This window comes from Lepus europaeus, chromosome 12 (assembly GCF_033115175.1).
Source record: "Lepus europaeus isolate LE1 chromosome 12, mLepTim1.pri, whole genome shotgun sequence".
In the NCBI taxonomy this organism is placed as follows: Eukaryota; Metazoa; Chordata; class Mammalia; order Lagomorpha; family Leporidae; genus Lepus; species Lepus europaeus.
The window spans coordinates 47,539,633-47,564,533 of record NC_084838.1 but is presented as its reverse complement, the minus strand read 5'-3'; the positions used below and the strand labels follow the sequence as shown (position 1 = coordinate 47,564,533).

Here is a 24,901-nt window from a genome sequence, read left to right as displayed (position 1 = left end):
CCACATTGCAGGTGGTGGGTTAACTTGTTATACCATGATGCTGGCTCCAAGAAAATATTTTTCAAAAGACAAAATCAAAAGCCCCTCACCATTCCAGACATTCCTGTATGCATACATTGTGGCAGGACCATTATCTTCTGCCTTTCAGGTGTAGTAGCAGGAAGCTGGATCAGAAGCAGAGGCAGGATTCAATCCCATGTACTCCAATACAGGATGTAAGCATCCCCAGTAGTGGTTTAACTCACTGTCCCATAAACAGCTGCCCAAGACCATATAATTTATTTTAGCCTGAGCCCTAAATTTAATATTTTTCCTACTTTATTTTCCTTTCTTCCTCTTCCATTACCCCATTCTTTTCCCTCTCTCCTGTGAATATCTTACAAATTCTGAGCTCTTAGCATCATGGAACTTGGAAGCATTTCCAGGTGAGGAAATTAAGGGGCAGGGAAGCTGAGTCACTCTAAGTCATACGTTAATTATTCTCACTACTACTCAATAACAATCATCTGCTTAGACCTCTACTTGGAAATAAAAGTTGAACAAATGACAGCAACTAATGCTTAACACATTGCTGTTCTACAAGTGCCTTTGTCGGGCCATCTCTGTGTTGTAGTGGGCAACTACGCCACCTGCAGTGCCAGCCTCCCACATGGGTGCTGGTTCAAGTCCTGGCTGCTCCACTTCTGATTCAACTCTCTGCTAATGGCCTAAGAAAGCAGTAAAAATGGCCCAAGTCCTTGGGCCCCTGTACCCATGTGGGAGACCAGAAGAAGCTACAGGCTCCTTGCTTCAGATCAGCCCAGCTCCAACCGTTGTGGCCATTTGGAGAGTGAACCAGTGGATGGAAGATTCCCTCTCTCTCTTTCTTCCTCTCTCTCTCTCTCTTTCTTCCTCTCTCTCTCTCTCTCTTCCTCCCTCTCTCTCTCTTCCTCCCTCTCTCTCTCTCTTTCTCCCTCTCTCTCTTCCTCCCTCTCTCTCTCTCTTCCTCTCTCTCTCTCTTCCTCTTTCTCTCTCTCTTCCTCTCCCTCTCTCTCTTCCTCTCCCTCTCTCTCTTCCTCTCCCTCTCTCTCTTCCTCTCTCTCTGTAACTTTCAAATAATCTTTTTTTTTTAAAGTAAATTTACAACTTTTTTTTAAAGACTTATTTATTTGAAAGCCAGAGTTACACAGAGAAGAGGAGAGGCAGAGAGTGAGGTCTTCCATCCGCTGGTTCACTCTCCAGTTGGCCACAATGCTGGAGCTTCACTGATTCGAAGCCAGGAGCCAAGAGCTGCTTCTGGGTCTCCCATGTAGATGCAGGCCCAAGGACTTAGGCCATCTTCTGTTCCTCTCCCAGGCCACAGAAGTGGAGCAGCCAGGACTCAAACCGGCACCCATATGGGCTGCTGGCACTACAGGCTGTGGTTTACCCGCTATGCCACAGCACCAACCCCCTTGACAACTATTTTTAAAAGATGTAACGCCAACCCTCTGAGTCAGATACATCTTTACTGAATTTCAGAAACTAAATGAGGTGCCCCAGGTTACTCAGTGTCCAGGTAGCAGGGGTAGGGCTGTCACTGCATTCCCATAACACTACGTCATCTCCCACTGATGGTCTTGGCCTCTCTACCAACTAACCCAGCTGCTGTTGCTTTTGTTCCTGCACAGCACCAGCTGACCTTGGAGGCGGGAAGATGCTGCTTATTGCCATCCTTGGCTCTGCTGGAATGACCTGCCTGACAGTGCTGCTGGCCTTTCTGATCATGTTGCAACTGAAGAGGGCCAACGTCCAGAGGAGGATGGCCCAAGCCTTCCAAAACGTGGTAGTGTCTCATCTTTGTTGTAGTTGTTAACTGCAAGGCTGCATATAGGCAGGAACGTTCTATGTGTACCAGGACGTTTTCTTCTAAAGCAAATATTTCCCTTAGGCGGTCTTGTCTTCTCTTAGGTTTCCATCATGCAATGGGAGATGAATAGCATATGTAACTTCTCATCCAATCCAGAACAATTTTGAGAGTGAAGAGTAAATGAGCTTAATACTTATGCAAGAAACTAATCCAAAATGAGATGTATGGCCATCCTCATAAGTCAGTAGGTAGAATAATCTTACAATAGAGTGAATTGAACACTTTCAGCAAGGATGGACATGAAGGAGACCAGACCTCATCTTGGTCCTGGTCTCTTATCTTTCACTTTCAATTTCCTCCACATATTCTTATTTTTAGGAAAACTTACAGTTTTCCTGTATTTTCTCCTTTTAGCTGCGATTCCTATTTCTGGCATCTCCCTTAATACTCTCATCCCTTAATAATAATATATGCATGTGTGTCTCTTCTATTCCTGGGTACCCCTCAGTCTTCAGTCAGAGTTCATGACCTCTGGCATTCTGACCACTAATAAAGATCCACAAAATCAGTTTAGCACAGGCTCTCCATTTGGGTCTTTTGGGTGTACCAAAGCCTGAACATTTCTCTGGTCTGTGCTTCCATCTCTATGAAAGTAATTTGTACCTGGCTTAATAAACTGTGAACCAGAATATAATACTCTAAACACAAAGATATGTTTAGAAAGAGGTAAACCTGACATGCATGAGTGTCCAAGGTGTCCTTCAAGGAGAGCAAGGGGAGCTTCATTATCTGACTCCATCCCAGAGCTGGCTCAACTCTGGCTGTCACTGGTGAAGGACCAACAGTGGGGCTAGAATTGCTGGAGCTTGTTAGGATACCAGTACTTTTCATAATATGGTCAGCAATTTGAATTTGGGAAAAAAGACACCGTGCTAGGTTTACCCTGAGCATCCTGTAGCCAGAATGGGCTTACCATTGTCTAAGCTTTAGGATGAGACTGAGAACAAAAAATAAAGACCAGGAGTATGATGATGCTAGGAGAATTCTGAGACACTTCTTTGACCCATGTGGGTTCTCCCTATTATTTTCCAAACCAGTTCTGAACTCCTGCTCCTTGCACAAAAGCAGGAAACTCAAGGATAACTAAGCTGGGACTGGCAAATGCATGCCATATGCCATCGTCCTCTGCCTTTGCAAATGTTGCTAATCCACATTTTCTACTGAAGCCTGGAATTATGCCCTCATAGCTTTACAGCCAGCGGCTTCATCAGAATGGGCTTGTGAGATGGAACTTATTTACTTTCTGTAATTAAATGTTCTTTTTTTTTTTTTAACCTTACTGGACTACACCAGAAAGTATTATATATCTTTGACTGATGAAAAAAATCCTTAAAAAATCAAAACTTTTTTTTTTTTTTTTTTTTGTCCAGAGGGAAGAACCAGCTGTGCAGTTCAACTCAGGAACTCTGGCCCTGAACAGGAAGGCCAAGAACAACCCGGATCCCACAATTTATCCAGTACTTGACTGGAATGACATCAAATTCCAAGATGTGATTGGGGAGGGCAATTTTGGCCAGGTTCTTAAGGCACGCATCAAGAAGGATGGGTTACGGATGGATGCTGCCATCAAGAGAATGAAAGGTCAGTGTCTGCACAGATAGTGTGTCACTAGGGTGGGGACATGACTGGACTTCCTGTTCAAACTGTCCTCGGTGCCCTTACCTTCTATAAACCACAAGTTGGCTTGGTGTCAGATGTAGCTGTTGGGGGCCACAGGAGGTGATGCGGCCTTTGATAGGATGTAAATACCAAGGCAGGAACCAGTTAAATGCCACTGTCCCGGTTCCTTGGGATGTGAGGTTATTAAACAAACCAACCAAAAACTTGCTCAACAGCCTGAAATCCTTTTTCTTTTTCTACTTTAGCCTTTGGCGTTTTGGGTAACAGTGAGGATAGTGAGTGGAGACAGTGTTGAAACCTCATGAAATCAGTTTTTACTGGGTTTTGACCTGAAGCTAATTTTTTATCTTGAAGAGGTAAAAGAGCTTAAAAAGCCAGTGGGGAAGAAAACTTTTGAGCAGAGTGATTCATCCAAAGCAGAGAGTTATTGAAATTAGGCAAAATCTCATTATTTAGAACTTAATTTTTTAAAAAATTCCTGGGCATAGGCATGCAGCCTAGCTGTGATGACTGTTGGCCTTCCATATCAGAGTGCCGGGGTTCAATTGCTGGCTCTGCCTACTGATCCCAGCATCCCGCCGATGTAGACTCGGGAGATGGCAAGTGATAGCTCAAGTGCTTGTGTCCCCATCCCTGTGTTGGAGATCTGGGTCACATTCTCAGCTCGTGGTTCAACCCTGGCCCCGCTCCAGTGGTCGCGGGCATTTGGGAAGTGAGCAAATGGGTGGGAGCTCGCCCTCTCTGCCATTTCTTTAAAATAGTATGTTCCTAAGGCTTTAGCTACTAGAGGTAGATCCACTGAGAGGCTCCTGTGTGATGAACAGGTCATTCAATGTGGAATGTCCTACTAATAAGTTTCATTGTTGCCATTTGCCCATGAGACATGGCTGTAATTTCAAAACATGTTCTGGTATACACATGGCTACCAGCACTCCATTCCCACAATGTTATCTTTGCAGTAATAGCATATAGCCCTTGACAGAAGGCTGGTCAGTATCTACATCCAGGTAGCCTTCTCTTTCTTCAGTCTTGTGCCTAGCAGTTCCTTCTCTGTTCAAAGTGCTGGTGGACATATAGGACAAAAACTAGAAACAAATGCAACTCATTTCTATGACTGAAAAGTGACTTTGATAAACTGTCATTGGGATTTGATTTGTTGAGCAGGCCTGTTTAGTTAAGAAGTTACAATTATTAAAGTCAGGTACCTGCATTACTGATGGTGCTTCACCAAAAACGTTGGTTCTATTCCTCCGTTGTTTGAGTGGCAGATTTAGCTGGAATAGGTCATAACTAAAAACTGGGGCAGCTCCCTCTCCACCATTCATTTCACTGAGCAGTTGAGGGTTCACACAAAACCATAGTAGTGGTTTTCTTCCAGTGATTTAGTTCCCTGGGAGATCTTTGGCAATGTCTGGATATGTTCTTGGTTGGACTACTGGTAGCTAGTTGGTAGGGGATAGCGATGCTACTAAATATCCAATAATCTGTAGGACAGTTCCCATAACAAGGAATTACCAGCCCAAAGTCAACAGTACCAAGTCTGAGAGAACTTGCTTTTGGAGTAAGCCCTTTGGTTTGTACACAGTTTTGCAGACTTGGTGGTGATCAAGTACACCTGAAGGTCCTGGGGAGCCGGGGGTGGGGGGCAACTGTCTAAAGGTTGCAATGAGGAAGGTTCACACCCTTGACTCCCTTCCCAGAATATGCCTCCAAGGATGATCACAGGGACTTTGCAGGGGAACTGGAGGTTCTTTGTAAACTCGGACACCATCCGAACATCATCAATCTCTTGGGAGCATGTGAACATCGAGGTAAGATGCTCTTTACCTGTCTTTCCTGTCAGATTAAAACAAAAGGAAACATTTCACTTGAAATTATGGAAGATAATCTTAAGAATGTTACTTATTTTTTAAAGTTGTAGTTTTGATCTGAATGTTTTTCTAGTTCCATATGTGGACTGTGCCAAGGTCACCTTTCTGGAGGTAGGTGTTGAGGCTGGATCATAGCCATTACTGCCCAAAGGCATCCATGGTTTCGGTCACCATCCTTGCTGACCCAAGGTTTTCCCAACTATCGCTAGGGGGATTTAGGGGAGCCCTCAGCCCCAGAAAGCGTAGAAACATTGGTGGTTCTTATTTAATAATTGGGGTGGCTCCCCTTCTGCCACATGATTTCACCAAGGAATTGAGAGTGTGGAGCAGTGGTGCTCCATGGGTGATGTTTGGCAATGTCTGGTATGCTCTTGGTTGGACTTCTGGTATCTAAGGTGTAGAGGCCACTTTTCATTTTTCTTGAAATGCAAGGAGCTATTCTGAACGCTGAAGCTCCACAATGTACCGCAGTGTCAGAATACTTTATCATTTAGTCTAGGGATCATCAGCTATTCCAGAGTGCTTCCACATACAACTACATTGAAGTTTTAGTACTCTGTTGTATATATTTTTAAACTTAGAATATGAATTCAAGTAGTTATTGAATGCTTGCTATTGTAATACATGTAAGTAACAGAATTAGTAGATATCAACAGAATCTTATGAGTTTAGTTTTGCATGCTACATGGGTGTGTAGTTCTGAATCTGTTTTAACTTACTTTCTCATGGAAAAATTTGCTCCCACTAAAAAGCTCCACACAGTAATCATTTAAAACCTGACAGCCTCTTTGACTTTGCAGCAAAACCGCCAACAATAGAAAAGAGACTACTTCCACTTCCTCAATCTATTAAACTAAAAATACTGGTGCTTCAAACAATATATCATTCTTTGATCCAATAAGGGTATAATTCTGAAAGCCAGATCATGTCCCTTAGTTTAAATAATGAAGTAATGACATTAATTTCTGAGCTATTTCCTGAAAACAGAAAGCAGTGTGGGACAGCAATAAATGAAAGTTAAAAAAAAAATCCACTCAAACAAGGAAAACATATGTCTTAAAACTTTGCTTTATTGTCACATTAGCACATAACAACAGTTTGGCTCTTAAAATTTATAATTTAGTAAATAGGTGAGAAAGCACATTCATACCAGAGTCTACATTTATCTTATTGTACAACAGAATTCAAGGAGAGAGGATATCTGTTTTCCCATGATTTCAGTTTCTAGAGAATCTTTAAGGTTCAAACCTGTTCAACATTTTAAAATAAGTTACAAAAACCCTTTTCAAAAACAGTAAAATCACTTTTCTACTTTCTCTAAATATCAATTTTATCAAAGCAAATTACTTTAAAAAATTAGAAAAAGGGGAAAACAATTTGGAATAAAAAGTGGAACATAATTTTTCTAAGAGCTCTTGTTTTATTTTTTTCCTAAAACGTGGAGTTCTTCTGGCTTCTTAAGCAAAATGCAGTCTCTAGAACCAGATTCTGGTGACGGGTGACCTAAGCAGCGGTACTGTAACTTAGTGTGGATTTGGGGAGGAGTAAAGGCAGAAGAGAAAGGTACCTGTACCATCTTCCACAATGGATAGAATGATAGAATGGATAGTTTTTTTTTTTTTTTTTTTTTTTTTTTTTAAATCTTGAGAAAAACGAGAGGCAGATTGGAATAGCATAGCTGGTTCTTGCCCAGCATTGCTAACTGGTAACATGAGGGGCCTGTCCTGGAGTGAGAAGAGGATGCTTGAGCAAAAGCCAGTGTGCGAGTTAGCATTTGGGTGGGAAGTGGGACACAAGGCGACCGTGAGTTCAAGCTGGCCCCCAGAAGCACTGCAGAGGTCTCTTGTCTTCCTGCTGTCATCCAGCTTTAGGCTGCTACTAGAAAATGGAGTTCATAAGTGACTGCCAAGGCCCACTGCCCCGGTAGGCTGAGAAGGCAATGCTGCTTGCTCTCCCCACAGGCTACCTGTACCTGGCCATCGAGTACGCGCCCCACGGAAACCTCTTGGACTTCTTGCGGAAGAGCCGTGTGCTGGAGACTGACCCGGCCTTTGCCATCGCCAACAGCACAGCTTCCACGCTGTCCTCCCAACAGCTTCTGCATTTTGCTGCAGATGTGGCCCGCGGTATGGACTACCTGAGCCAGAAACAGGTTGGTTCTGAGGACTCCGCTGTGGACATCTTTCCTCTGTGTTAACATGTTTATGTGGATTTTGTTAACCTGTACTCTTTCATTTCTTCTTGTAATCTCCCTCATTTGAATGTCTTTGTTAATATTCCACCTACTTATATGGAGGTTAATGTTCAATACTGTTGGTATATATTTAGCTAGTGAACTTAAAGACTTATCTGAAAGAAAGAGTTACAAAGAGAGGTCAAGGTAGAGAGATCTTCCATCAGGTGCTTTACTCCCTAAATGGCCACCATGGCCAGGGATGGCCCAGGATGAAGCCAGGAGCCTGGACCTCAACCCAGGTCTCACAGGGGTGGCAGGAGCCTCAAGTCCTTGGGCCATCTTCTGCTTTCCCAAGCACATTAGCAGAAAAGTAGGGAGCTTGAACTAAAACCATTGCTCATATAGGATGCCAGTGTCACAGGCATTGGCTCAACTCACTGTGCCACGTGGCCAGCCCTGCTAGTGAATTTTAGAATATGAATGTGGTGCCTTAGAGTGCTAAGTGCACAACAGCAGAGGTATTCATTGCATTGCAGTGGGAAGACTGAATGGGCTGTACTTTTTTGTGCAAAAATGCCTCTCCTTTGCAGAATGTACTGAGAATTTGGGAGAGAAACTTTAAGAGAACTAGATTCTGGTGGTTTTTTAAAATTCCTTTTTCTATCACTTCTCTATTTCCCAGGGCTTTGTGCTAACGGAATCCAAAAACAAACAAGTATTATACTGAAAACTCATAACATATTTAAAATTTCAGTTTATTCACAGGGATCTGGCTGCCAGGAACATTTTAGTTGGTGAAAATTATGTAGCCAAAATCGCAGATTTTGGATTGTCCCGAGGTCAAGAAGTATATGTGAAAAAGACAATGGTAAGTGGAGAACAGACTCTGAAGTCCTTTTTAAGGGCCCCTTCCTCTCATGGCTGCTCTCACAATGTCATTGTTCATGTTGATCCAGGCATGTGGCTGTGTATGCAAGTCGATGTTGCTTGGGCCAGTAAGCATGTTTTCCAAGAAATGTTATAAGCTGCATGCCCTCAATGAACAAGATACTAGGTAACCGATCATTCACAGCTACTGGTTCAGGGTCATGGGTGTGTACCCAATCAGGGCCCTAGTCCCCTTCCATGGACAGCAAACAAGCCAGGACAGGGAAATAAACACTCAACATACTTTCCAAAAATCAAGGTACTACAAATTAAACCATTTCAAGGAGGTCCTTACAGAAAAATGTGCAACTTCTTAAGGCCCACTTAAGATCTCTCTTCCCTATAAGTTCAACATTCACTCGAGGCCCAACTTCAATCCACTTTCTCCCAATGGTAATCAGTCTCCCAAACAGTAAACTTTTAAAAGGTAATGCACATCTGCCATGAAATCTCTGTATTGTAAGTAAAAGACCTCTGGAGAACCTACCCACACAGCAGTCTTAGGAGAGAAACTCTTCTCCTTTGCTGTACAGTCCTAGAATTGTTACATCCCTGGGTACTGGCAGAGATCAAACTACTTGCGCCATCATCTGTTGCCTCTCAGGGTACATGGTAGGAAGCTAGAGTCAGAAGCAGAGCTGGGACTCAATTCCAGGCACTCCGAGGGGGATGTTGATGTGCCCAGTGGTATCTTCACTCCTGCACCAAATGCCTACCCTGTTTTTGCTGCTGTAGGCATCAAATTGCCATAGGAAGGCTCTGGTTCCTGAGTTTATTCTCAAAAGCAGGTTTCCTTTCTTCATATATACTTATTTTAGTTACTGACAAGATGAAATAGATATGTCCAGAAAAGGAAAGCAGTCATAATTCACCATTTTGCCTGATTTTTTTCCCATTTTTGGCCTGTTGCTTTCGATAGCACAGCTATTTTTACAGTTAAAAGCGCAGTGAACCTAACTGCCTTGGCTTTTACTCCATTTTTTGATGAAGCTTTGAAATTGGGTGGGGCTCCTTGGCTCGTAGAGTCCCTGGCAGCCCTAGAGGCTTCCCTACCTCCTTTCAGAGGTGTAGGTGCCTCCCTGAGGGCAGGCTTCTAGGGAAACCTGTTTGAAAAGCTTAGGACAGACTTTGTTTGGAGATGGGGCCAGACTTTTTAAAAATTTGCATATTTGAAAGAGACAGAGCTCATATCTGCAGGTTCATTCCCCAAATGCTTGCAAGAACTAGTGTGGGGTGGAGCCAGAAACTCAATCTGGGTCTCCCATGTGGGGGACAGAGATCTGCTGCCACATTAGCTGGAAATCAAATCCAAGTACTCCAGTGTGTGTCACACAAACTCCAGGTTGGCTTAAACAGCCTCAGGGTTCCTTCCCAGGCCACCTGCCATCCTCCTATCTATCTCCTTCAGGGAATCTTCACACTGGCATTCGGGCAGTGTGATGCTCTGCTCCAGGGGCTGGAGGTATTAATGCAGGTTAGTCCTGTGACCTACTGATTATAGTGGAAGCTCATCTCAGAAATCCAAGTGAATATTCATTCCCTTGGCATTTCATCAAGGATGGCAGTTGCTGTAGCATTGGCAAGTGTAGGAGGGATTCCTATAGGGGAAGAACACAGGTCAGGGCCCATCCACTAGCTAACATTGGTAGAAATGCCACTGTTAGGCCCGCGCTATGGCTCACTTGGCTAATCCTTCGCCTGTGGCGCCGGCACCCCGGGTTCTAGTCCCGGTTGCTCCTCTTCCAGTCCAGCTCTCTGCTGTGGCCCAGGAAGGCAGTGCAGTATGGCCCAAGTGCTTAGGCCCTGCACCTGGCTTCAGATTGGCACAGCACACCGGCTGTAGCGGCCATTTGGGGGGGTGAACCAACGGAAGGAAGACCTTTCTAACTCTGCCTGTCCAAAAAAAAAATGCCATTGTTAAAGACTGGAGAGGGGCAAATGTTTGGCCTAGTAGCTCCTTAGATAGAATGCCTGCATCCCATTTCAGCATGCCAGGGTTCAAGGTCCAGCTCTGTTCCCAATTCTGCTTCCTCCTAATTCGTACTCTGGGAGGCAGCCATGATGGCTCAAGTCATTAGGTCCCTACCACCCATGTAAGAGACCTGTTTGGAGTCTCCTCATTCTCTGCCATTGTCAGTTATTTGGGCAGAGAACCAGCTGATAGAAGACCACTCTGCTCCTGAAATAAAAAGTTCAGAAAGATCTCTGGCAAGGGCCTATCCTTCTTTCAGTGACAATCCATATTATTCCTGGGATGGGTAGACAGTAAATGGAGAAATTGGAGAATCTAGGCACCAAGATATTGAGGAAACTAAAACTCTGAAGTCAAACTTCACATTGTCCAGTCATTTTGCCCAGCTTGGGTCAGGAGGAAGTCAAGACCAGGCACCTGAGGGTCAGGATGTAGATCTAGTCCTATCTCTGAACCCAAGGCCACCTGCACTGACAGTAAATTACACACATAGCTATGTGTGTGTGTATTTGAACTACGTTGACATGCACACTGTTCCCTTTGGCCTGGAATGCTCTTTTCTCCCCTAGCCACCTGTGTAACCTACACATCTTGCATATCCCCTCCTCTGGAAAATCTGCCCTGTCACCTCCGGTCACACTTGGTCTTTCCAATCTATTCCACCCTGGTGTCCTCATTACCCTTTCCCACAGTACAACTAAAATTCTACTTTCCATGCTTCTCTGCTCTAACCTCTGTGTGCTGTCGACAGTCACAAGGTGAATAAACAGGTGATTACCAACTGCTATAGGGACCCTTGAGGTAAGCTGGATTTACAGTATGTGGAAGCTTGAAAAAGTTCACGAGACACAGGGAATTAAAGAAATATTGAAGTCCATGTATTTCCATAGTATATACTTTCATGAACTTTCAGAAGACAATTGAATTTGCAGGCATACCTGTAACTGGGCCAAACAGCAGGCAGCAATTTCCACTTCCTGCGGGGCTGTAGAATTCCAAGTAGAGGTCCCTGTGGGTCTTGAGCGAGCCCCGGCTCCAGGCATAGTGAGACTCACCAAGGCTCCTTGTCCTTCTAAGTGGCATCTCGCTTTGTTCTCTCCAGGGAAGGCTCCCAGTGCGCTGGATGGCGATCGAGTCTCTGAATTATAGCGTGTATACGACCAACAGTGATGTGTAAGCTCCTTTTTGTGAAGGGATTTATTTCAGATAAATACACATTTGACAGAAGGCTTAAGGAAAAGAATATCCTGTACTTCTGTCAGATAAAGTGAATCACTAAGCCCAGGAACTATGCTCATAGACTACACACAAAGCCGCAGAGTCCCGTATCCAGAATGTAAAATCACTGGTAGCAGGTGTTCGGTTTCCTTCTCCACGTTGAAGAGACTTTCAGGTGGTGATTTCTTGGTGTCTAGAGGAAGGAGGCATCCTATCCTTACCCTGGCTCTACTTCCCAGACTCAGCTCCAGGGAGACAGCTCAGATGGGCTGCTGGGAGCCAGAGGCAGTGGGGACGACAGGGCAGACTGTAGCAGTGAAGGGGGCCTGGCTTAGGCCATCTTGCCTCACACCCCTATTTGTAAGAGGAGAAACTCAAGTCTAAGGGGTTGTGATGACTTAAAGGGATTTGCTTGTGCCTCAGTGTTAAGACGAGCCTAGCAACTTGTTCCTCACTGTGTGCACAGTGCCTTTGATGAGTTAGCCCTGCATAACCTGGAAGTCTGCACTTTCGGAAGAAGATTCGTAACTTGTATCAGGTCACGTGGTATTAGTGGCAGAGACAGGACTGAGCTCAGACGTGTTTGGCTTAAGCCTGCTCTGGGTTCCAGCATACCTGTTTGCATGTTCCACGTGAGGGGAGCTGGGGGCTCTGGCAGGACCTACAGTTGGCCTGCTGAGCCCTATCCTAGGAAGCAGGGGTCTAATGTTTCCTTTTCTGCGAAATGGTCAGTCACCTGATTTGGGGGTAGGAAATGGAGTGCTCAACCTGGTTGTTGATTACTGGTTTCAAACTTGCCCCCTCTGCAGATGGTCCTATGGTGTGTTACTATGGGAGATTGTTAGCTTGGGTAAGTATCTATGTGACCTACCAGGTGAGACTCTGGGGAAACAGGGACCCTCCTTTGAGGATTTTGGACGTGGTGCTTCCAGATGGGATTTGGAAATACAAATTTCCAGGTTTTACCTTAAGAGCACATTTATTCCTAGGTTTGGGTTTTTGAAAGCCCTAGAGCTGATGGTACATTTAATACTAAAGACCTGGTATCCATAAACTATAATTTTACCATCTCTGCTTGTGCAGAGATATCATAGGTCTGTTAACAAATATACTTCAACTTTAAGATGGAGAAACTATACTGTCACAAAGTCTTTTGGAGGTCATTGAATAACCTGTGAAAATGTGTACATTTAAAAACAAATTTCATGTAAATTGGAATCCAGTTTTCCTAAATATCATTTTAAATCCAGAAGTACTATACAGTTTTGCTGTTGTATTTTTTCCTTTATACATTGCTGTTATAACTACAGCCTTGATGTGCAAAGGCTTTGCCATGGGAGGCACCCTGGACGTTCACTCTTTGACACATCCTGTCTTCCCTCCTTGCCTCTGGGCAGGAGGCACTGCATTCCATGGCATCATTTCCTGTCTTCCAGGAGGTACCCCCTACTGTGGCATGACTTGTGCAGAGCTCTATGAGAAGCTACCCCAGGGCTACAGGCTGGAAAAGCCCCTGAACTGTGATGATGAAGTGTAAGTCAGCCCTTTTAACTTTCCCTTCATGCATTTATTGGGAACTAACTCTACAGAAAATAGGATTTTATACCTATTGATATACCCACACAGAATGTCCTCCAGTGTCTTACGTGAATGGTACTAAGAGGGTGGAAAGTTATTCCAGTTATGGTGTCTGAAGGTGGGCACTTTGAGAAGTTTCTGGATTGGATCATTGGGCAGGAGCTCCATGATTAAATAAGACCATTATACACAGATATAGGTGCTACTTCTTGCCAAGGGGCGCTGTACTGTCTTAGTACTCTGCCAGCAAGAAGGCCAATCCCTTGGGGCTGCCCATTCTTAGGCTGTGAGCCAATATAAACTTCTTTCATCAATACCCTGGCTAAATTATTTCATCATAGTAATGAAAAGATTGAGAGGTTAAATAGTATAAGGAACTTTTTCCAGCTAAGACTTATGTAAAAGGCAAGCAGTAGTAGCTTTCCAGTCATATGAATAAATCTAGGAGGAATATGAAGTAATTCCTCTTAGGATAGTTGAAATGAGAAAGGGCAAAAATATAGAAATGATTTAAAATAAATTCATGATATTCTTCATGAATGAAACTAACTTCGGGGATAGAGATCTCAGAGGTGTTCTATTACGGATGATGGACTCATGCTTGTTCTAAGACATTCATGAACCAGCCACAGTGGAAGCTGCTGACTGGTATGATACTATTAATACCATCATTGCGACAATGTGGATGAACTTGGAGTAAAGTTTGCCTTTCCAGATTCATTCCATAAGAGGTGAGGAGACTTCTCAAGCATTAAGCTCCTGTTAAAGTACAAACTATTCTAGAATCTGTAGTGCCCTAGAGGCTGATAGTTGATAGATTTCTGGGGATATACTGTTGTCCTAAGGCATTTGCTCAGGATGTGGAATCTAGAGCCATGTATACTCTCAGACATTCTGATCCTGTAGGTTTCAGGTAAAGCCCAGGGGTCTGTTTTTCAGTAACACAAGTAATTTTGATCACATTTGAGAAAGCACTGCCTTAAATCAGTGCTTCCTAAACAATGTTCAGCAAGATAAGTAAGTGATAAGGGAAAGACCAAGACCGGAGGACTTTACTGCCTAATTCCACCAAGCGTTTATGAAGAATTAAAACTAATTCTCAAAGAATTGAGAGGGGGAGAATCCTTCTAAGTTCATCCTATGAGACCAGCATTATCCTAAATCCAAAATGAGATAAGGATACAACAACAAACTGTAGATGCAAACATTCAATAAAAATACTAGAACATTGACTCTAACAACACATAAAGACTTGATCATGATAAAGTAGGATTTATTCCAGGGATGCAAGGATTGTTCAACATATGCAAAATAAGAAATGTTATTAAGAGCACCTCAATAAATACAGAAAAAACAATGTTTATCAAACCCTGGGGGAAAAAAAGGCCAATTCCTTCTGTATCCAAACATGAGAAAGGCTACATCCAGCAAACCTCACTGACAATCTCAAATTGAACAGGGAAAAGCTGAAAGCATTTTTTCTAAGATCTGGAACCAAACAATGATGTCCACCCTCAGCCTTGTTATTCAATTCAGTACTGGAATTTTAGGCAAGAAGGGCAGGAAAGCAAAGGAAAAAAAATCAAATTATCCCTCTTTGTACTAATAAGTAACTCACTGGGAGAGAAGTAAGATCAATCCTATTCACAATAGCTATAAAATAACATATCTTCAAATAAAGATCACACTCCATGCTCATGGATTGAAAGAATATTGTTAGTGTCACACTACCCATAGATTTTCAGATGAAGTCAAATCACATCAAAATACCAAGAAAATTCTTCACAGAACTAGGGAAAAGATATATCCTAAAATTCATTGGAAGTTTAAAAGACCCCAAATATCCAAAGTCATCTTTAACAAACCTAGAGGCCTTACAACAGCTGATTTCATGACATATTACCTTAGCTTCTGTAACCCAAACAGCATGCTACTGGCACAAAAAGATCACAGAAGCGAATCCACACAACCGATTTTTGAGATACCAGAAACACACTGGAGAAAAGACAGTTATTTGGCCGGCGCTGTGGCTCACTTGGCTAATCATCTGATTGTGGCGCTGGCACCCTGGGTTCTAATCCTGGTTGCTCCTCTTCCAGGCCAGCTCTGTGCTTGGGTCTTGCACCTGCATGGGAGACCAGGAGGAGGCTCCTGGCTTCGGAGCAGCACAGTGCGCCAGCCGTGGCAGCCATTTGGGGGGTGAACCAATGGAAAGAAGACCTTTCTCTCACTGTCTAACTCTGCCTGTCAAAAAAAAAAAAGTTCAAGAAATGGTGCTGGGAACACAGTATGTCCATATGCAGGAGATTGAAACTAACCTACTCCCATACAAACTCAACTCTGGCTAAGTATAATGAGCACCCAATGATTGCTTTCTTCTATCTTGTCCTGACCTGGCACAATTATAGAGTCACTCTTGACTTCTTTGTTTTCAAAGGTATGATCTGATGAGACAATGCTGGCGGGAAAAGCCTTACGAGAGGCCATCGTTTGCCCAGATATTGGTGTCCTTAAATCGGATGCTAGAAGAACGAAAGGTGGGTATAGAGGTCAAAGCAGGGCCCTTTGAATTGAAAATCTGAGATGTCCACAGTACTTAATTTCTCCTGGGTATAACCCTAGGTATTAAAGTAACATAATTAAATTAGGTAACAAATTAACATAATACATTTAGGAAGTTTCTATACAAGAACAAACACTGTGGTATAGTGAATTAGTCTGCTGCCTGTAGAGCCAGCATCCTGTATGGGTGCTGGTTTGTGTCTCAGCTGCCCCACTTCCAGTACAGCTCCTTGCTAATGCACCTGGAAAAGCTGCAGAAGATGACGCAAGTGCTTGGTCCCATGCCACCCATGGGGGAGACCCAGATGAAGCTCCTGGCTTTGGCCAGGCCCAGCTGTTGTGGCCATTTGGGGAGTGAAGCAGAGAAAGACCTCAGTCTCTCCCTAACTCTGCCTTTCAAATCTTTTTAGATCTTCATAAAAAAAACAGGACAGGGAAGAAGGGTAAGAAAAATCACTGTTTGTAAAGTTGTATTTATGAAATACAGGAAATTTGTATACTTTAAATAAATGGTTTATGGGGAGAAGATTTACTTGGAAGGCAGAGTTTCATCCTCTGACTCACTCCCCAAATGGCTACAATGGCCACAGCTGGGCCAGGCCAAATCGCTCCTCTGGGTCTCCCCTGTGGGTGGCAGAAGCCAAACCCTTGGGCCATCTTTCACTTATCCTAATACATTAGTGAGGAGTAAAATTGGAAGTGGAGTAGCCTGGACTCAAACTGGTGCCCATATGGGATACTAGTGCTGCAGGGAGTGGCTTAATCTACTACACCACAGTGCTGGCCCCAAAAATCTGTCCTCAAAGAAGGAATATGACAAATTCCAAGTTTCTTTCTATCTCTGTTTGGCAACTCATTGAATATGGTTCCTCATGTACAAAATTGCCTAAGGAAATACTGCACATAGCCAAGAGACTCTCACCAGAAGTTACCATAGGGAAGGTCGCTCTCTGTACTTGAGGTTCGAATGACAAGTAGATCTAGGTTAAGAAAATAGATTTGAACATCATCGAAACAAAAGGGGCATGAACACACAGGGAGATGTGAAGGTAAGCTAAAGACAGAGGAAGGGGCCTTAGAGATCCTGAACCTTACAGGACAGACCAGTGAAAGAACAGGAGGAGGAGAATCGCAGAGACAAAGGACAAGGAAGGTTAAGAAATCTCACACAGAACCAAGGGAAGTATTTCAAGAAGTCAAATACAAGAAGGATTGAGGATAGAGAAGTAGCCCCCCAGGGAGTTATGAGAATTTAGTGGAAACAATCAGGTATTGCTATAACCTCCCCTGGTAGAGGCAGAACCAAGGCAGCCTGTGGCCTTAGACCCACTTAATGCTTGCTTTTCCAGACCTATGTGAACACCACACTGTATGAGAAGTTTACCTATGCAGGAATCGACTGCTCTGCGGAAGAGGCAGCCTAGGCAGAAGGTCAGCTGCAGCTCCTGCTTCCACTGCTGGCTTGAGAAAGGACCCTGGAGACCTCCCAAGAAAACAAGCCAGCCTCTGAGGAGATGTGATATACAAGTGTATATATGTTGCTGTATGTTTGGGACTTTTACCCCAGAAACCCGGTGTGTGGATCTCGAGGATGCTCTAAGAGGACTGTACATACTGTTTTGAGTAAGAATGTGTTGAAACTGGAATGCCTGGTTGTTTCATATACAATAATATATTTTTCTAAAAACATGGACTCCGTGGGAAGGCATGAGAGTACAATTATTATAATGCATAACTCGTTATTGTCCTAGATATTTTTGATATTTACCTCTATATTGAGTACTATATAATGTTTTACTATGTAGAAGTAAAATGTCAATAAACCTAACAACGACCATGATGACAAAGGTTAAAAAAAGAGGGAAATACATCAAGTCAAATACGATAAAGACTAATATTTCAGACTAAAAAGCCCAAGTGATATATTACAGCTCTCTCCACCTCTTGATTTAGAGATCTTTATCCCTCACCTGTAAAAGCCAGTCCAGTTTTATTTGGTTACATTATGGCTCTGGCTTGTGCCTGCAGCCCACAAGTCAGCCCAGAATGCAAACACCTGATATAGACTTAATTCTCCTTTCTTAGAAACTATTTGCATTTCCCTCAAGGTTTTTAAACTAATGGGATTTTAGTTACTTTTAGTTTCTCTGGCAGTCTTGACTTGTATTTTAAGAAATAATGGGAAACCTGGAGTGATATTTGGGATATATGTGATACTTATATCCAATTAACATCCCTACATATATTGCACACTGTAAAAATTTTAATTCTGATCAGTTGTGAGTTTACCATTTGTACTGGATGCACATGCGTTGCACTGAGATCTTATAAATAAATGTCTTGCCTACCTATGTTTCTATGTGTACCATAAATATCGCCAAATATCTTTGTTATACTTCAAAGAAAAATGCCTTAAATAACCAATCCCTAATGTAGAGAAGGTGGAGAGTATTTTCCACTAGACAAGCAAGCTGAAGCTCATGAGACTGTGGAAAGTTCTCTTCAATGTGTTCTACTCTCTGGTCCACTGTCTTGCTTCAGGGAATACACCTTGAAGTGTTCTGATGTCAACCCAGGGCTTAGAATTGCAATCACTTTAATTACAATGTTAAGTAGTTCAACCTGCTACATAAGTTCCACATTCCTGAGATCTTTAACCACCTTATATATTCAGAAGTAGTTATGCAATCAAAGTTTCCCCACTTTTTTTTTTTTTTTTTTTTTTTGGACAGGCAGAGTTAGACAGTGAGAGAGAGAGGACAGGCAGAGTTAGACAGTGAGAGAGAGAAGACACAGAGAGAAAGGTCTTCCTTTTTCTGTTGGTTCACCCCTCAAGTGGCCACTACAGCCGGCGCACTGCGCCAATCCGAAGCCAGAAACCAGGTGCTTCTCCTGGTCTCCCATGCAGGTGCAGGGCCCAAGGACCTGGGCCATCCTCCACTGGCTTCCTGGGCCATAGCAGAGAGCTGGACCGGAAGAGGAGCAACCGGGACAGAATCTGGCACCCCAACCAGGACTAGAACCTGGGGTGCCGGCGCCTCAGGCGGAGGATTAGCCTAGTGAGCTGCGGCGCCGGCTCCCACTTTTCACAATAGTGTATTTAAGTGAACATATTACAGAAAGATTCTGCCATACTATTTCTTTAATGTACTAAATGGAAACTAAAATGTACAGTCACTGAAACATAGGTTCAGGAGGATGTAACCAGAACGGAAGGAGAGAACAGACGACTTTTCCCCTGCCCCCTCCACAAATAGTTATTGACGGCCCAAGAGGGCTGAAGGACCCACTAAGGACTCTGCAGCAACACAATAGATCAAAAGAACAGAATATCCACATGGAGGAGAGATGCCAGGGAACTGTCCAGAGCAAAGAGAAGAGGTTATCAACACTGGTCACTCAACAGGAACCACCATGGTCTCCAGAGGCCTGCTTTACAGGAGACACTGGCACCTCTTGGCCACTTTGATAACCATTGCATGCTCCTGAGGGAGAGGCTCAGCTCCACCTACCTAATTCTGCCACTAAGACAAGGCTGCTCCTGATGTGTTTTAAGTTTTTGCTATCTCCCCCAACCCCATACATGCCCTGACCCTAGAGCCATGGGTCCTGCCCTTCAGTTCTCAGCGCTGTGGCTATATTGGTCCCATCCACTTCAGACACCACCAGAGCAAGCAACTTCACACTGCAAACTCTGGAGCCAAGTCTTCACGTGTTCATGTTCCAGGTGCCAGGCTAGCCACCCTAAAGACTTGGCCCCATCCCAACTCAGGAGCCAATCTAACTTTGTACATGGCTGTGCTCAGCTACTTTACAAGCATAAATACTTCCAAACTGTTATCAATGTAGCAATGGGAGTGCCTTTGCTCCCTATACCAGCTCAACTACCACAGATAACATGGCCCTGCACAACTCCAAAGGCACACTCCCTCACCATAGGCCTGTGGCTCCCATTCGCAGCTCCCTCCAATGTTTACCAGGTATCTGTGTCTTGCAGCTGTTATCGACACAGTAGCTGGGGTGCCTGTGCATGGGGTATGCTTAATGCCCAGGATGTAAGAGTTGTAACTCTGCATGTGTCCATGTTTCAGACCTCAATGCATGACTGTTCAAGAGCTACCACTTATCAAACATTAGTGCCACTGTAAAAGATCCCACAAGCCATACCAGGGCCAAGAACATTCTAGCATCTCACTGATTCTAAAACAGCTGTACCCTACCTAGCAAGTGCCTTGCAAACTACCATAGGGGGTCTTTCCATAGCAGAAGTAATTCACCAAGTCTTCAATGCATGAACAAAAGCAACAAAAAACAACCAACCAAGGAGACATAATACCAACGAAGGAATACAACAGTCTCCCAGGAACTGACTTCAAAGAAATAGAAAAACTGCTTAAGAATTTAAAATAATTTTGAGGAGGGGTGTTGTGGCAAACTGGGTTAAGCCACCACTTGCAGCAACAGCATCCCACTTCAAGCTGGCACTAGTTCAAGTCCCAGCTACTCTACTTCCAATCTAGCTCCCTGCTAATGGCCTGAGAATAGCAGCAGCAGATGGCTCTAATCCTTGGGCCCTTGTGCCCACGTGGGAGACTGGGACAAAACTCCTGGCTTTGGCTGGGCCCAGCTCTGACCATTGCAGCCATCTGGGTAGGGAACCAGTAGATCGAAGTTCTCTTACTCTTTCAAATATAAAAATATTTTTAACAAAGAATTCAAAATAATTGTTTTAAGGAAGCAAATGTGAAGACAATATAAACAATTCAGTGAAGCAAGGGGGACAAAAAATGACCAAAATGAGAAATGTAACAGATTGAAACTATGCATGCAATTAAAGACAAAACCTGGGCTGAAAAATCCCATCAATGAAAGCTCTGCTGAAGCAGCAGCCCAGGCAGAAGGTCAGCTGCAGCTCCTGCTTCCACTGCTGGCTTGAGAAACGACCCTTGAGACCGCCCAAGAAAACAAGCCAGCCAGTGAGGAGATGTGATGTACTGAAGAATACCATTAATGACATGAAACATGCAGAAGGGCTACCTATGGAATTGTTAAAATATTTAATTTAATTTGAAAAGTAAGAAGATAGATCTCCAGTGGTTCACTCCTCAGACGCCAGCAATAGTCTGAGCCGGGCCAGGCCAAACTGAGGAACCTAAACCTCCATCTGAGTATCCCACATGGTTGGCACGGTATCTGAGCTATCACCTGTTGCCTCCCAGGGTGCACATTAGCAAGAAGGTAGATTGGAAATAGAGGCCGAACTCAAACCCAGGCACTTCAATATGGGATGAAGACATCCCAACCTGTCTTCACCACTGTACCAAGCACCTACCCCTCTACAACAGAATTGACCAAACAGAAGGAATCAATTTGAAGACAGGTTATTTTGGGGGAAAAAAGGAACAGGGAGGGAGCTTACTGCTCAAGTATAGGGAAAAACAAAAGTGGAGAGAATGCAATTTCAGGGAAGAACTAGGGAGGAAACTGCAGAAGAAACTCTACGCAAATTAGAGGGATGATGTGGATCTATGTGGAAGGTGTGGATGCATACAACTCAGGACCCCAGCAGCCAAGGGCCTCAATACCAGCTTTGGAGAGTTAGATGAGACCAGGCTGCAGCAGCCCAAGGCACTGGCAATAAAGCTGCAGGAAGTGCCTGGCATGAGTCCAGCTTGGAGCCCTTGCACCTGCCAACCTAGATGGAAAAAAGAGGGGCATATTTTTCTCTCCCTGGCTACCTAGCACTGGCATCCTGTAACTAGCCAAGAGAGGGTAGACGCCATTGTGGAAGTCCATAACAGCTGCACCAGCCCATGTCTGCATTCCCAGCAACCAGCCGAGAGGAGACACCCGAGTCTGGCTCAGAGAATTGACAGGGGCCTGGATGTTTGTGACCGTGGGCGCCTTGTGTGGTGGGACTGTGAAAACACTATGGCTGCATGAGAAGTCACAGGGTGTGGCAGCCACTATGGGCGGCTGCACAAGCTCAGGGCTCATCGATTCCCTTGTGAGGGTCATTGCTGTGGGTTCCATGCACTCATTGGTGTAAGCACGGTTCTTGTGGCAGTGTGAATGAATAAAGCACCCACTAGGGCTAGAGCTGGGCATTAGTCTTCTCGGAGAAGAGGTGAGCCTGAGACTATGTCAATGGAGCTCCTGAAATATCCTCCCTGATAAAAAATTACCACACCCCACTTGGGTGTCACCATGGATACTTCCCTTACCCTGAAGCACTGATCAGAGCCCCCTCACCACACCCAGCACACGCCTCAGGGCATTCACCAAACAGCAGACACTCCACTAATTCACAGAGGCATAGTCCTAAGACAGAAGCCATCACAGGGAAAAAACAAGTATCTCTACAGATGCCTAAAAATAAACCCAGCAACTCAACAAACAAGATTAAGGAAGACAACATGATACCCCAAAAGGAGCACCGCAATACTCCAACACCAGAATGTGAAGATGAATCGACTGAAGAAATGCTGGAAATGGATTTCAAAACATTGATCGTAGGATTACTTAGAAGTAATGGGAAACAAATCCATAAATTAAAGAAATCCATACATGAAATGAATGAAAAAATTTCCCATGAAATTCAGATTTTAAGGAGAAATCAAAATGAAATATTGGAAATGAAGAATTCAATAGATCAAATAAAAAATGCAGTAGAAAGCCTTAACAACAGACTTGGTGAGGCAGAAGAAAGAATATCTGAGTTACAAGACAAATCTGGAAATTTTATATTCAGACAAAAAAAAAAAGAAATTGGAAAATTGAAAAACAGTGTTGGAGCTCTATGGAATACTATCAAGCGACCCAACGTATGAATCTTAGGAGTTCCTGAAAGCGTGCAAAGAATGTATTAGTAGGCCTATTTAGTGAAATACAAAAAATAGTGCTAATTTGGAGAAAGTGACTTCTAAGTACAGGAAGCACATAGAACTCCTAGTGACATGACCAGAAAAAGTCTTCACTATGACACATTGCAGTCAAATTCTCCACAGTTAAACAAAGATTCTACAACGTGAGAGAAAGATTACTTTCAGAGGATCTCCAATTAAATGCACAGCGACTTCTCATCAGAAACCCTACAGGCCAGGAAAAAATGGCGAGATATATTTCAAGTCTTAAGAGAAAAAAAAAAAGCTGTCAATTCAGAATACTGTACCATGCAAAGCTCTCATTTATGAATGAGGGTGAAATAAAGACCTTCCATAATAAACAGAAATTGAAAGAATTTGTCACCTGTCCAGCTTACAAAACATGCTTAAGGATGTACTATACACAGAAACAGGATCATCACTATGAAAGAAGATTAAGGCAGAAAATCTTACTGTAAAAGTACAAAGGAAATCCAAAGTAAACAATAAGTAATTATGGAAAAACAGCAGGGTCAAGTTATTACTCATCATGAGTCACCTTGAATGTAAATGGCATCAACTACCCAGTTGAAAGATATCGACCAAAAAGACATAAAATCCGGTCTTTTGCAACAAAATGGATGTAATGGGGAATTATACTTAGTGAAATAAGCCAGTCCCAAGAAGACAGATTTCTTACGTTTTTTCCGATCTGAGGTAACTCAGAGCACCTGAAATGTAATGTATTTGGGTGTAATAGAAATTTTGAGATTCAATGATTGTTTACAGCCCTTGTCGCCTTTGGTGAAGAATAGTGTTTTTATTGTTTGTTTTCTTTCTTCATACTATTTATTTGTTGACCTCTTACTTAGTGTAGGGTTAACTATTTGATTAAGTAAACTGAAAATAATTTTTTTTTTGGACAGGCAGAATTAGACAGTGAGAGACAGAGAGAAAGGTCTTCCTTTACTGTTGGTTCACCCTCTAATGGCTGCTGCGGCTGGCGCGCTGCAGCTGGCACACCACGCTGATCCAAGGCCAAGACCAGGAGCCAGGTGCTTCTCCTGGTCTCCCACGCAGGTGCAGGGCCCAAGCACTTGGGTCATCCTCCCCTGCCTTCCTGGGCCACAGCAAAGAGCTGGACTGGAAGAGGGGCAACCGGGACAGAATCCAGCGCCCTGACCAGGACTAGAACCCGGTGTGCCAGTGCCACAGGGGGAGGATTAGCCTATTGAGCTGCGGTGCCAGCAAAAATAGATCTTTGTAAAAATTAACAGTGGGGACGGGGTGGAGCCAAGATGGTGGATAGTGAGGACGTGCACCGATAGTCTGGGAAAATATAGTTTAATAGAAGTGGAATTACTGTAGCCTCAGGAAAAGACTCAAGAAAAAAAAAAACTGCAGAGGAAATGCTTCCGGATCTAGTGGATGTGACACAGAGGACCTACAGGGAGCCCACCGCGTGGAAGCCCAGCTGCGGGAGTCGAGCCGCAGAATCTCTCAGGCGCTGGAACGGGAGGTAAGACAAAAACCTCAAACCCGAGACATTGGTGGGGAAAGGCAGAGGCCTGAGGCCCCACTGGGCAAAGATCACCAGGCAGACTGGAGGAGAGAAAAAAAGATACAGGAATAAATCCGGGGAACCAGCACGGACACTAGCCTCTCTCTCCACTCACCTAACAAAACTGAGCAAAACAAAGAGCAGGCGCCATTTTACATATGTAAAGCGCCTCCAAGGAGTTCACAAACTCAGTAACCTTGGGACTATGGCGAAACGAGAACACATTGAGGGCTGCATAAACTCTCTGTGTGGTCCCAGGAGTAGATCAAACGAATACTCACAGAGGCCAGATTTCAACTACCCTCAATTACACTCAGCTGTGCGGAATTACTTCCCAACTGAGTCAAGAAAAAAAAAAAAAAAAGGAGAGAGAGAGAGAGAGAGATCCAGCAAGGAGCAAGGGAGAGAACAATCTGGGTGAGTCACCTTTTGCACAGCATTAAACCTGAAGAATCAAGCACAGCTCTCTGGCCATACCCATCACAGCCCCTAAGGATCCATCAAAGCAGACAGCCCACTTAGAGGCATAGTATAATGAGAAAAAAACACCACAGCCAAAAAAAAAAAAAAAAACAACCATAAATTATCTCCAACATGCCAAACAACAAATGTAGAAACCGAGGTAACAAGAGCAAGGAAGACACTATGATGCCCCCAAATGAACA

The 24,901-nt window shown here is 43.7% G+C and overlaps 1 protein-coding gene across 3 annotated transcripts in view; it reads left to right on the top strand.

Moving 5' to 3' along the window:
* Positions 1-18,151, top strand: part of TEK (TEK receptor tyrosine kinase) — a 128,531-nt gene extending 110,380 nt beyond the window's left edge. For 2 of the 3 annotated variants that reach the window (XM_062208122.1, XM_062208120.1), the window contains 10 exons: positions 1,650-1,801; positions 3,259-3,469; positions 5,209-5,319; positions 7,341-7,531; positions 8,310-8,423; positions 11,557-11,627; positions 12,482-12,522; positions 13,109-13,205; positions 15,688-15,787; positions 17,162-18,151. In XM_062208122.1, coding sequence (XP_062064106.1) covers positions 1,650-1,801; positions 3,259-3,469; positions 5,209-5,319; positions 7,341-7,531; positions 8,310-8,423; positions 11,557-11,627; positions 12,482-12,522; positions 13,109-13,205; positions 15,688-15,787; positions 17,162-17,236 — 1,163 coding nt within the window. In that variant the 3' untranslated portion in view covers positions 17,237-18,151. Of the gene's footprint in view, positions 1-1,649; positions 1,805-3,258; positions 3,470-5,208; positions 5,320-7,340; positions 7,532-8,309; positions 8,424-11,556; positions 11,628-12,481; positions 12,523-13,108; positions 13,206-15,687; positions 15,788-17,161 lie in introns of all 3 variants that reach the window. The other variant, XM_062208121.1, reaches the window with a different exon arrangement.
* Positions 18,152-24,901: the final 6,750 nt, after the last annotated feature.